The 12,327-nt window shown below is 43.6% G+C and overlaps 1 protein-coding gene and 1 non-coding gene across 7 annotated transcripts in view; one reads left to right on the top strand and one right to left on the bottom strand.

Moving 5' to 3' along the window:
• The window catches only part of LOC119443051 (mediator of RNA polymerase II transcription subunit 12-like protein), a 159,505-nt gene extending 148,757 nt beyond the window's left edge, over window positions 1–10,748 (bottom strand). For all 6 annotated transcript variants that reach the window (XR_007465751.1, XR_007465752.1, XM_037708183.2 and 3 more), the window contains exons 1-8: window positions 10,635–10,748; window positions 10,232–10,294; window positions 9,987–10,025; window positions 9,747–9,854; window positions 9,341–9,424; window positions 8,614–8,773; window positions 5,880–6,127; window positions 2,287–2,397 (exon numbers count right to left, since the gene is read on the bottom strand). Coding sequence is in view for 4 of the 6 variants with exons in the window: in XM_037708183.2 (XP_037564111.1) it covers window positions 2,287–2,397; window positions 5,880–6,127; window positions 8,614–8,773; window positions 9,341–9,424; window positions 9,747–9,854; window positions 9,987–10,025; window positions 10,232–10,294; window positions 10,635–10,733 (912 nt within the window). In the remaining 2 variants the exon portion in view is untranslated. The remainder of the gene's footprint in view (window positions 1–2,286; window positions 2,398–5,879; window positions 6,128–8,613; window positions 8,774–9,340; window positions 9,425–9,746; window positions 9,855–9,986; window positions 10,026–10,231; window positions 10,295–10,634) is intronic.
• Window positions 10,749–10,968: 220 nt separating this feature from the next.
• Trnan-guu (transfer RNA asparagine (anticodon GUU)) lies at window positions 10,969–11,042 on the top strand. Its single transcript has one exon. It is a non-coding gene; the product is annotated as a tRNA-Asn (tRNA).
• Window positions 11,043–12,327: the final 1,285 nt, after the last annotated feature.

The following is a 12,327-nucleotide window of genomic DNA, read 5'->3' as shown; positions in this document are numbered from 1 at the left end:
GGGCTTCTTTAACGCGCTTCTAAATAGAAGTACACGAGTGTTTTTCCCTTTCGCTCCCGTCGAATTCTGCGACCTGGATTGAACCCGCGAGCTCCATGGAGTTTAGCAGCCCAACGCCGTATCCGCTATATAGACACTAATTAGGCTACCAGGCCAGCTTTCTTTCTTTCCTTCTTTTTTTTCTTTTTTTGAAGTACTGACTGGAAACAAAGTTTCCACATACAGCTTATGGCCAAAGAGTAGCATATAGAATGACATACTAAAACTATTTTCGGCGCTCGAGGTCCGACCGCAATAAATGACCCCGTACCAATTACTCCGCATTCTGTTACGCAAGTAAGGCAGAAACTTGAATGGAATGTTGCGCTGCAGTTTACTCTTTTTTTTTTTAATCTATAACAATGCTTCCCATAAATCTGAGTACAAGGCGCCGGATGGGGCAGATATGCTATACACTTGTTTGAAGTGGCAAGCAGGAAGGTTACATATGTTTCTCCGTCTGCGTTTCACAAGACCTACTGATGGAAAACTATATGCGCAACAATACACACAAGAGATACAAGCTGCTTGATTGAAGAACGAGAAAAATATTTGTTTTCCAAAGGGAACCGTACAATAGCATAGTAGAATGAAAGCCGACACTGTGGCCGCAATGCACGACCATCACCGAGCGGCATTAAAAAATAAAATAAAGAAGAGAAAGCAAGGAATTTATTCTTAAGGCATAAATACATGTCATATGCAATTATGAACACCATTAGAGCGTTCTGAAAGCAAATATCAGCATGCGAAGTAGTACGAATGACCCCGCCGAGCTGTATCGCCAGCAGTTTCCAATGGCGCAACCTTGATGCGGCCCAATCCACTTCGATCACAGTGCCACCACAGTATTTTTCCACATCGGGCGCCTCACTGCAAAGCATGCGCTGTCCCAGCCGCTCGTCCCACTCGACCGTATTCTAGTACACTCTAGTCGGACGCCAAGCCAGTCGGCCAGCGCTGTCACACGAAAACAACTAAAGTAAACAAGTATCTGACGGTCGCAACTCACTACTTTTGACTGCACAGGTTAAGAAACAATGAAACTACCCGCGTCACCAAATTCAGACAAACGTCGACAAGCAAAACAACACAACATGTGAAGGGGGCATATTGTAACAGGTCAACTTTACGAGCGCGCGTTTCCACGCTCTCCAAGAGCTGCATTGCATTGCAAGTGATAGCGGCGTCAACGCCCGCCGCTATCAATGGGCGCTCTTACGGTGGGCGCTGAAAAAAGGTATTTATTAATAATGATCAAGTAAAATAGAGTTGTCTCTTCTTTTCTCACCATGCGTACACAAAATTGATTAGGAATGTTATTTTCATTGAATGAATTTAACTGCGTCTCGCTTTAATTAAAAAATGCTTTTTTCTTTCCCAGTGTTTATTCCCTCCAAACATAGTCGCGCTTCAATCGCTGCTCCCATAACCACCCTTGCTGATGTCGGTTACAATTCGTTCTGAACCGCTTTTCGCCCAAAGCATCGCAACCTATGTGGATCGACCTTGGCTTCGCCGCTGCAAGCGCTAATCAGTCAGGAGATGACAAGAATTGCAGCTTCCGCACTGCTCCTGTGCAAAATAGAAACAGGATCTGCTGATTCATTGAGTAAATAAAAGCGTGTTGACGTAGTAAGCATTTGTTTATTTTCTTGATATCCTTGATAACTCGACATTTGATTAATTCGCACATTTTTTTTCGGTCCGGTGAAATCCAAATTAACGAGATTTTACAGTACTCAAAGTAGAGTCAGCACTAATTCTAAGACCTCTTGTGATGAAATGTTATAAGCGTCCACATGCGATAAAGCACACAGAACTGTAATTCCTGCTCGGTATATGCCTTGGTTGCACTGCTGTCTTCTTTTAGCTCATAACTACCTATAGCAGACAGTGTGGACCACGTGGGTTGCATGTCGCCATCAAAGTAGCCTTCCCAACACTACCATTGTCCCCAAACATGTCGCCTAGCCTCTCTATTAGGGAAAAAAGAGAGGGGGGCGTCCTTGGTACTTCAAGGAGCTTAGCAGGGTTCCCTGGAATGAACAAGCCTGAGAACCCCTAAATTATAGAAGTTAAACTGTTTTTATTTAGTGATTAGTTTCCAGAGCTATCCAAACTGAAACTTCACTTCAGAACTTCAAAGTCTCTACTATGTGTTTGGCTGAAGTTTCGAGTGCTTAAATAGGCGTATCAAAAATTATACTTTGACTATTGTGGAGAAGTTGCAGAGCTGCAACTGACCTGCAATGTGAGTGGCATGACAAGCTTCAAGATGGGGTCATCTGGACTCTTGGTCTTCTCAACCAGCTCCAGAACCCAGTTGAGAAAGTCCTGATGATCCAGAAGCCCTTCCTGCAAAAAAAAAAAAAAAAAGTATTTTAAGAGAAGAATACCACATGCAAAGCAAGAGTCAATTTGCTCATATCAGAGCAGTAATTTAAGTGATGGTCCCTTCGGCTGCGCATTACAGAAGTGGAGACTGGGCCATATTTTAAGTTAATACCTTTCAGGAATGCACTGACTACACTCAAGGGTGCATGCCACTGAGCGTGTTCATGTGATTCCCCAGTAATGCTGACTGCACTCGGCGCCTCCCTTTGTCAACACTAAAGTTCCAGGACTGCGTAGAGCACACAGCTGGTATGCTTCGTTTCATGAAAGTAAGTGCATCTATCACATAAAAGATTGATTAAGGTGCACTGCAGGGCCTCTTCATATTGAAGAAGGTCTACTCTGAAGTCAATGGGTTTGCAATTTGAAACCTCAAGTTTGTTGCCCTGGATCCTCTTCTATTGGCACTTTTTTTTTTTTTTATGGGCAAGACAAGAGCACTTAGAACTGCTCGCAATGTGCTGTCGGGACAACTCACACTAGTGTTGGTAGTGTAATTGAGACCAGTGTGAGCTCATCCAAGAGAACTTTGACCATTTCTGGTTGCTTCTTTCATTCACTAGGAAAGCCTTTTGAGAGCTTTAGCATACAGTGCTTTAACACTGTGGCATCAACTTAAGCTTCACCAATCTGAAACCTACGCTCATGAGCTGAAGCTTGCACCTGTGTTGAATCTTGCACAGAAGAAACCTAAAGCGAATCAAAATTTTGCATAGATTGCACCTCCCAGATATATTGTGCAAGTAAAGTTAACCTTGTTGAGTTGTGTGGGGATGCGTGACTCTCACGCACACCTTGATGTTGTTTTCCCCGCATGGCTCCCATCTCCCGTAATCCGGCTTTGCCACGTGGCTTTACGGCAGCGGCGTATTGCGACAGATGGCGCTAGTGTTGTGCTGCTAACACCACCTAATGGCAGGGTTACTTGGGGGCAAAAGGAAGAAGGCGCTTCCTCTTGGACGTGGGGTCGGTGAGCGATGCAGACGTTCTGCACATGCGCCGATCCACGCTTCTCGAGACCGTCTCGCGAGGCTAGGAGCAGAACACCGGAATGGTTGAACACGGATCATTCGGACACGCGACCATTCTCGTGACCGTACACATGAACGATTATAGGCGTTGGTGTCTAGCATGTGGGACAACATATTCGCTCGCTATCCGGTCGCAGTGAGTCGGACTTCTTCGATTTGTCGCGCACCCATCGGCGTAGTAATTCGGCTAGCAGGCATTATATGAAAAGTGCACTAAATGCCATTCTGATTGTTCGCACTACTGTGTTGTCGTTCCTTTGTCCCAAGAGCCGTGTGAGACCCCACAGTTGACATTTGATAATTTAGAGAGTCAGGTAATTTCGACTCAATGGCCAGTCCTAACACACATAAGCATTATTATATAGCACCAAACACTCATCAATTCAAAATCATTTCGCTGTGAATCAGAAATTCATAATGCCCAGGAAAATTGCAACAGCACACCACAAAGGCACGGCTAGTGTCAAAATTGAATTAAGTGGCACACATTCTATGATCCTCACCAAGTGAAAAATGACTCTTCAGAGTGATTAACTAAAAATATATAATTTTTTTTAGTTGACATCAAACCAACAAATTTTTCTTTATAATGTGCAGTGTTATACGTGGTTTACTGTTAAATGGATAAACTACCATAATGCAATTTTTACAAATGTAATAAAATTCACAAAACATCTGTTTTGAATAGGCTTGAAAGAACTAGGGCCCGTAATTTGTAATGTTATGTTTTCCATTTTAATCATGTGTTGCACTGAGGGTGCGATCCCAGCAAAGTGGCCTCAGATCCATGTCTGAAGCAATGATTATACAAATGGAAAATAAAGTACATTGTTAGAGAACATGGCCCCGGGGATGTGCCACGATAGCGGGAGTGAGGCATGCTATGTGAGCGCCCTCAAAGAAACTCGGTGGTATGCACCTGTCAGAAATGTGAAACGAGTGAGAAACTTGCCGTAGTCAATTGTTTTATTGCTAGATGAGATTATACCAGTTTTCACACGTTGCAAAAATAGACACACGTGCGGCAGTATCCATGGTTTGCACCTGTAAACAAAGTATTTATCGCACACCTACGGGAGAGCCATGCTGGTGAACATCTCACGGTAATGCTTTGAGTGATAAGAAATGAGACAGAATTCAGTTTTCTTGATGCTCCATAACTTGAAACAACAACCATGAGAATGCCGATTATAAAATGTGCAAGGGCAGGTGTGAGTATGCAGCAGTAAACTAGGCAAAGCAATATACTTCCAAACTGCATTAGCAGCCACCATACAGCAAAATGGTGGCAAGTCGAGGGGAGGCAACACAATAAGAAATATTTTAAGAAGTTAAGTAAGATTGCAGCATCTCCAGAGCGACACTAGGCGGTGATTTGTTACGGAAAGACAAGCCCCCATATATGCCTTGACCATTTGAGACCTGTTTCCACCGCCATAAATGTGCTGCGGTGATACTCAAGGGTTTAGTATGAAGTATCAAGATAGTTCATACATCGATTTGGAAGGCATCTCAGCACCATCACAAATTTAGAAGGTATGAAAAAAAAAAAGACATTTATCCTGTTTTACCTACTTCCTCCCCTATTTCTCCCTCCTCATCTATCCTGCAAAGAGGGTCACAAGGACCTTACCATTTGTATGCTTTGTGGAAAATTACCATTTCAATGCAGATTTTGTGCAAAAGAGAAAAAAAAAGATAACATATATTACCTCACAATGTACAAGTTGTGGGCACTGAGGTGTGCCCCGGCAACTTTGTGTGGGCATTCGCCTATTCTGTTGTCCCTATGCCTCTCCCTTTCCACCCGTGAAGGGGTGGCTTTTTCCACGGACAACTATGCGGTGGTGGTACTGCCTACCGTGGCAGTGCAACCGGTGCGATCGGCAGAATGAGCACAAGGAAGTCTTCTTCTCCAAGACAGCATCAAGGTACATACATGTTTTTCTTTTCGTTCGCCAACCCCTTTGTTTGGGCATCACTAGGACTTGAGCTCGTCTGCAGTGCCTTGCACCTACGGCAAACGCGTATATCGTGTTGCTCCTTTTCCAAATGCTAAGCGGTGCCTAGTGCTCACACATGGTTCTACTCTGAGCCGCTCTTATTGGAGGCCCAAGCAGAGATTACTCTAGCTCTGGTGAGCCCACTGGTCATCGCGAGAGGACGCAGTATAGCTGCGGGTACTCTTTTCCCTTTGCAGCGTGTCGTGGGAAATATTGAAGAGCAAGAGCTGCTGCAGTTCTGATTCAGCAACAGCTACTGCGTTTGTCACGATCATTGCCACCAAGTTGGTTCTTTTCTTTACGGGCACAAGTTCACCCAATAAAGTGTTAATTTTTATGCATTTACTTCTTAGTCATCATCTCGTTTCTACCCCACATGACACTGAACAGATGAGGCAGGTATACTCACCTCATAGAGGTGCGAGGCCAGGTTGGTGCAGTAATGCCACTGCTTGGCAATGGTGGTGTCAGGTGGAATGCTGGGAGCAGCAGGTGTAGCTGTAGGAGGACCAGGACTTGCCCCGCCTCCACCACCAGGACCACCTGGTGTGGTACCGCCCCCTCCTGGTGGAGGTGGTGGTGGGCCTGTCGGATGGCTATGTTCCACCAGCTTGTGTAGTAGCTCCCGCAGAAATTTGCACAATGACGCAGTCCACTCTGCAGCAAGCAAAAGGAAAAGCAGCATTGAATGGATGAATGTGAGCTTAAAGCTAAATCCTCGTCATATAATCTGCAGCATCATATACTATATGTGAAGGTTTCATTTCAGTGTTATAAGCAGTCAGGAAAAAAGTTACAATTTTTGGGGTGACAGGGTGTAAGTAAGAGTAACATTTTTCACATCTGTAAGCTAATGCACTGTGAGCACACAACAATCTGATGCATGGACAGAATGGGCTGAGCTTCTCATTTCAAACTTCCATTTCGTTTATATTTCTCAAAATCCTTGACATAATGATGTGTACAAAGAGAGCTCACTTAGTATGATTGGAAGACCCATCAATCTTGGTTTCCTGTGCCTTTCATGCACAGCAGTGCAACAAGCAAAGTGAAGTGGCACTTACCATTCAATTGAAAGAACTTTTTGATAGCAGTAGGCACTAAAATGATCAAGCCTGTCACATTTATGTGACACTACAGAGTGACGATCTATAAGCCTCATTTCAGCATTGTATCCATAACACCTAGAAGGTCTGGAAGGCACCACAATGATTTGCCACAGCCTGATGTCTATAGTATACCATTTCCAAAATTGGTGCATTATGGGGTGTGCCATCCAATGCAAATGTTGAGGGACATGATTATAAGAGAAGATAAAGTGAGTTTTGGGAGGTGTTTAAAAGGCATGAATCAAACAATACTGATAACCGAAAACACACAGTAGCTTGTGCTTCAGTTTATTTGCCTGCACTTAATGAAGGCAAAAGGCGTAACGTATCAGAAACAGGACACCAGAAGAACAACAAAGACAACACATTTGGTGCTAACTTTCAACAACAAGTTTATCACAGCATGCATATATACCCTTCTCTTGCCTACAAGAGAACACGTGCTCCGAGCAACCTGATAGCACCTCTCGCAACAGAATGGGAAGTTAGCAATAAAAAATCATGCCATGCACATTCCTGATAATGAGATGGACAGTTTGCTGATGCAATACCCACCAAAGGTGACTCTTTGAAGATACGGTGATTCTAGGAAAAAACCAAAACGAGATGACCAGGCTCATCATTGAAGCATATCACATTGCCACCTTCAGTGGGTCTTATATCAGATAACCGTCCATCTCATCATAAGAAAAAATTTATGCGCATGGCATGATTTTTTATCACTAACTTCCCATTCTGTCGCGAGAGGTGCTGTCAGGCTGCTCGGAGCACATGCTCTATTGCAGGCGAGAGAAGGATATATACGTATGCTGCGATACCGCGATAAAAACTCGTTTTTGAAAGTTAGCGCCAAATGTGTGTTGTTGTTGTGTCCTGTTTTTGATGCGCTATACCTTTTGCCTCCATCATGTTATACTAACTAGCCAAACATGCAACGTTAGCCCACACTTAAACCAGGTTCAGTGTTGCAATAGAACAGATAACAGGTTTGCCCAGGAAAGGCAACATGCTAATTATGGTATGCATTAATCTCCTTGAACAGCATGTCCCTTCTTTGAACAGAGCCCCCCTATGCTGTAAATCTCTCCAAATTTTTAACAGGAATGTGTAAGCTTGTCTACCAAGTTGATCAGTGCCATATCATAGAGCAAACCGATGTAACATGTGCGAATGTGTGTGTGCATGCAATGAACAGTCTGGTGCAAGTGCCGTTTGCTAGGCTGTTCCAGTAACACACTCTGTGTCTGTTGCTTTGTATTTATCATTGCCATCAGTTTTGCTGTTTGTACGCAACTAAGAAGAGATGAGGAAACACCAAGTGGCACCACTTGAATGGAATGCGATATATGCCCACTGGTTATGCTACTTTTGTGGGGGTTTTTTTCTCTTTTTTTTAATCTCTCGCACAACAATCATATGGATGCAAACAAAAGTTACTTGGAACGCATTAGCAGAGGCCACCTGCACTAAATTGTTTAGTGAGCACATGCGTGTATCCTCATACATTTTGCCACCGTGCTCTATTATTCTCAAAGGTTGGCACTAGCTTGTTTCCATTAAAAGATCGGAAGAGTGTACATATCCACATTGCCTAGTTCCACTGTTCATCGTAGATGGGCAACGGGATAATTTACAGAACTCAAGTGTTGTCTCTAAGATGCTTTGAGCCATACTTCACGAACTTCAAAACTACTTGAAGCCAGTGCGCTTTATTTTCTGCTTCAGGCAAGGTCATAGAGGGTGGTTGGAAAACTGCTGCCTCTGCAATATTCATTCATGTGCAACTAAATTGCAGATATTATGTGGACTTCACGAAAACATCAAGATTAAAACAGGTGGTGCTGCTAGGCTGAACAGCTGTGATGTGTCCTTCAGACAGCACTCTGAAACAAGCTCATGCACTGCCAAGATGTCGCAATCAGCACGGTAGAACACTTCAGTTGCACAAAATACTTTCATGCAAAAGACCTTAAAGAGAATGTCTTCACAATATGCCCAAATTAAGCATAGCGAGAAATAGAAGCGTATGAGTACCTTGGCACGGGTCTGGGAGTTGCCGTTTCTTCATTTTTGCTTCGGAAATGGCAACGTGATAAACCGAGGTCATTTTGATAAACCAAGCAGCCCGAAGCATAGGCACTGAGAACTCAAACAGTGTTAAGAAGATTTCTTCCTTTTTGTTGAATATGGGAACCTGGGTAAGAACAAACATACAGTAATGTACAATAAAGAATCAAAAGAGCCAAGCGCTTATTTCACTTGTCTGAGTTGAATGTACTAAGAAATAACATGTAGACAATGTCACATGCAAAGTATAAGAAATCAGTCTGCTCAAGTAGAACTCAAGTAGCCCACTTGCTTACTTGCAGCAAAAAATCATTCAAAAGTGAGCATGATAAGAAACAAAGAGGATGCTGAATAGCTTTTGCATGATCACAGATTTAAGAGGTCAAAGGTAAATTTACTTTCTCATAACCAAACACAAACCTACAATGCATTCAGCAGTCACTAAAACCATCGCTTTATACGTTGACGTGTTATAGCAATAGATCACTAGCAAATAATCATCATCAATAACCGTGAGAACAATACCATGAGAACACAATGTAAATATGTCCACAAAAGAAGCTGCACTATTGTAGAAAAATTGGGAACATTTGTGCACCTTCTTTTATCAAAAGAGTTCACTCACAAACCTGATTTACACACTTGTTCACCAGACTACTGCACAGGGTCAGAGTGCCCCGAGACATTTACTCACCTTTTTTGCCAGGCTGGTAAGTGGTTTAGAGCCAGCAAGATCACGAAACCAAGCCTCAATTGCATTCTTGGACCTTGCGGTAACCTGCAAGTTCATTTACATGTGCAGCTTTACCATGCTCTTCACATTCATTACAATTAGCAACAAGTTCATGGCAAAGTTAAAATGAGCACTATAGTCTACTATATTACAAAACATGACAAGCATGCTTGAAACCATGCAGCAGCACTCAATCTTTAACAACTCAAGTACACTTCGAAGTCTTCACATAACAGAGGGATTATGGAAACACACACAGGCACTCTTTGGAATTCTCATCAACATGACCCCATAAAGCAACAACAAGCATACGACACTTGAACTGATAATAAAAGAGGACAATTAATGTTGTGCTGAGGATACTTACTGGCCAAAAATGCTCTTTGGTGTTTATCTGCTGTTTCTTTCGGGACGAATCTTGAATCGTATTAAGTTCTTGTTTCTTAGAAAGAATGGCACTGAAGAAGGCTCCGAACTGAAATGGGACGTGACGGTAAAATGCACATTATTACCCCAGGTTAGCCCTTTGGCAAAGTAAGCTAGACACGCAATAAAAGAAAGCGCGTTTTGATGTCAGCTGCTCACACTCAAGAAACGAGCAACTTACTTTTGCGGAGGTGATGTTGGCATTTCTGGCGGAACCATACTGAAAAAAATACGTTGAGCCGATTGTTAAACGTAATGTGCGCCGCATTTTCGAATGAAAGGTCATAGCTGCGGGCACCGTAAACGATCACATAAGAGAACGGAGAAAAATAGCCGCAATATCCGTAAACAATCGCACATGAGAACGGAGAAAAATAGCCGCGATATCCACGACAGTTAAAGGTCGTCATTCGTTCTACTGCTTACCTCGTCGTTGATCTGGGGATTTGTAATAAACCCCTGTTTCACGTTTATAGCGGTGAGTTCATCCTGAAAAAAAAAAAGTAAACAGCAGAATTAGGCGAAATGTCTACGCGCTGAAGGAAACTTGACAAGATGTTTTCAAGCTTCGCGACATAGCCTGCTCGAACTCAAGAAAGCACAAACACAGTGCCCAGAAACACTACAACGGCAATTCAATTCTCCTGTTTGCACAGGCGTTCATTCGTAAAACAACGTGTACTATAGCGAGGAGCACTGCTCGAGAACACGCATCGCAACATAGTGAACAAGCGCACACAGAGAAAACCGGAGGAAAGAGACTAGGCGCCCAGGAATAATGGCGTCCAATTCGGCAAGTTGACTGATACAACAAAGAGCTTAGTGTCACCTCTTTTTGTTTCGGATCCTGCGGGTAAACGTCAGGAGGTCCCAATCGTGGCTTTTTAAGGTGCCTCTTCTCAAACAGCCACGAAGGGGCGGCCATCATTGTGCGGTGCCCGGCCGGTTTCGAAAACGCGCCGACAGGTGTCTGTTGCTGTCAAAAACGGGCTCACAATGCTTCTGAAGTTTGCTGAGCAAATATGCGTCTGGTGCGTCTATAATTGCTTTTTGCTTCCAGGATTTGAAATTATTTACTTCACTAGTTCAATACAAAAAAAAATACGTACAAGTGAAGAGTTTTATTGATATATAAAGCTGTTTTTGCTCACGGTGGAACGTCTGCCTTTGTGGCGCAATCGGCTAGCGCGTTCGGCTGTTAACCGAAAGGTTGGAGGTTCGAGCCCTCCCAGAGGCGGGTATTTTTTTTTTTTTTTTTTTTTTTTGAGTGCAGTTGTGCGCACGTTTTACGCTGTCAACTACAAGGATTCCGGAGCAACCTTGGTTCTCCACAAGAAAAGTAGAAAGATACTTATCAAGAAAGGAGTCAGTCAATGAGACACATTCTCTCCAATGCTATTCGCTGCATACGTGATTGCTCAGTGGCTACGGTGTTGGGCTGCTGAGCACGAGGTCGCGGGATCGAATCCCGGCCACGGCGGCCGCATTTCGATGGGGGCGAAATGTGAAAAACACCCGTGTACTTAGATTTAGGTGCACGTTAAAGAACCCCAGGTGGTCCAAGTTTCCGGAGTCCCCCACTACGGCGTGCCTCATACTCAGAACTGGTTTTGGCACGTAAAACCCCATAATTTATATTTTTTATATTCGCTGCATACTTAAGAAGTATTCAAGCTCTTGGACTGGGAAGGCTTAGGAGTGAGGATCAACGGCGAATATCTCAGCAACCTTCGGTTTGCAGATGACATTGTCCTATTCAGCAACAATGGGGACGAATCACAGCAAATGATTGAGGACCTTAACCGAGAAAGTGTAAGAGCAGGGATTGAAGATTAATATGCAGAAGACAAAGATAATGTGAAATAGCCTGGCAAGGGACCTCTAGAGTCTGTAAAGGAGTACGTACGTTACTCTAGGTCAATTACTCACAGGGGACCCTGATCATGAGAAGGAAATTTACAGAAGAATAAAATTGGGTTGGAGTGCATACGGCAGGCATTACCAAATCCTGACTGGGAGCTTACCACTGTCGTTGAAAAGAAAAGTGTACAATCATTGCATTCTACCGGTGCTAACATATGGGGCAGAAACTTGGAGGTTAACAAAGAAGCTCGAGAACAAGTTAAGGACCGCACAAAGAGCGATGGAACGAAAAATCTTAGGAGTAACGTTAAGAGACAGGAAGAGAGCGGTGTGGATCAGAGAACAAGCAGGGATAGCCGATATTCTAGTTGACATTAAGCGGGAAAAGTGGAGCTGGGCAGGCCATTTAATGCGTAGGATGGATAACCGGTGGACCATTAGAGTTACAGGATTGATACCAAGAGAAGGGAAGCGCAGTCGAGGATGGCAGAAAACGGATGAAGTTAGGAAATTCGCAGGCGCAAGTTGGAATCAGCTAGCGCAAGGCAGGGACCCTTGCATCCTTGCGTTGTTGGGTGGCCAAAAACATCGCTGGATAGCATAAACTTGGTTCGCTGGTGCGTCTGCGAAGACGAAGTGCTGCTAATTAATTGACGGCA

The sequence above is a fragment of the Dermacentor silvarum genome, chromosome 2 (assembly GCF_013339745.2).
Source record: "Dermacentor silvarum isolate Dsil-2018 chromosome 2, BIME_Dsil_1.4, whole genome shotgun sequence".
Taxonomy (NCBI): Eukaryota; Metazoa; Arthropoda; class Arachnida; order Ixodida; family Ixodidae; genus Dermacentor; species Dermacentor silvarum.
The sequence above is the reverse complement of the archived record's forward strand: the minus strand, read 5'-3'. Positions and strand labels throughout refer to the sequence as shown.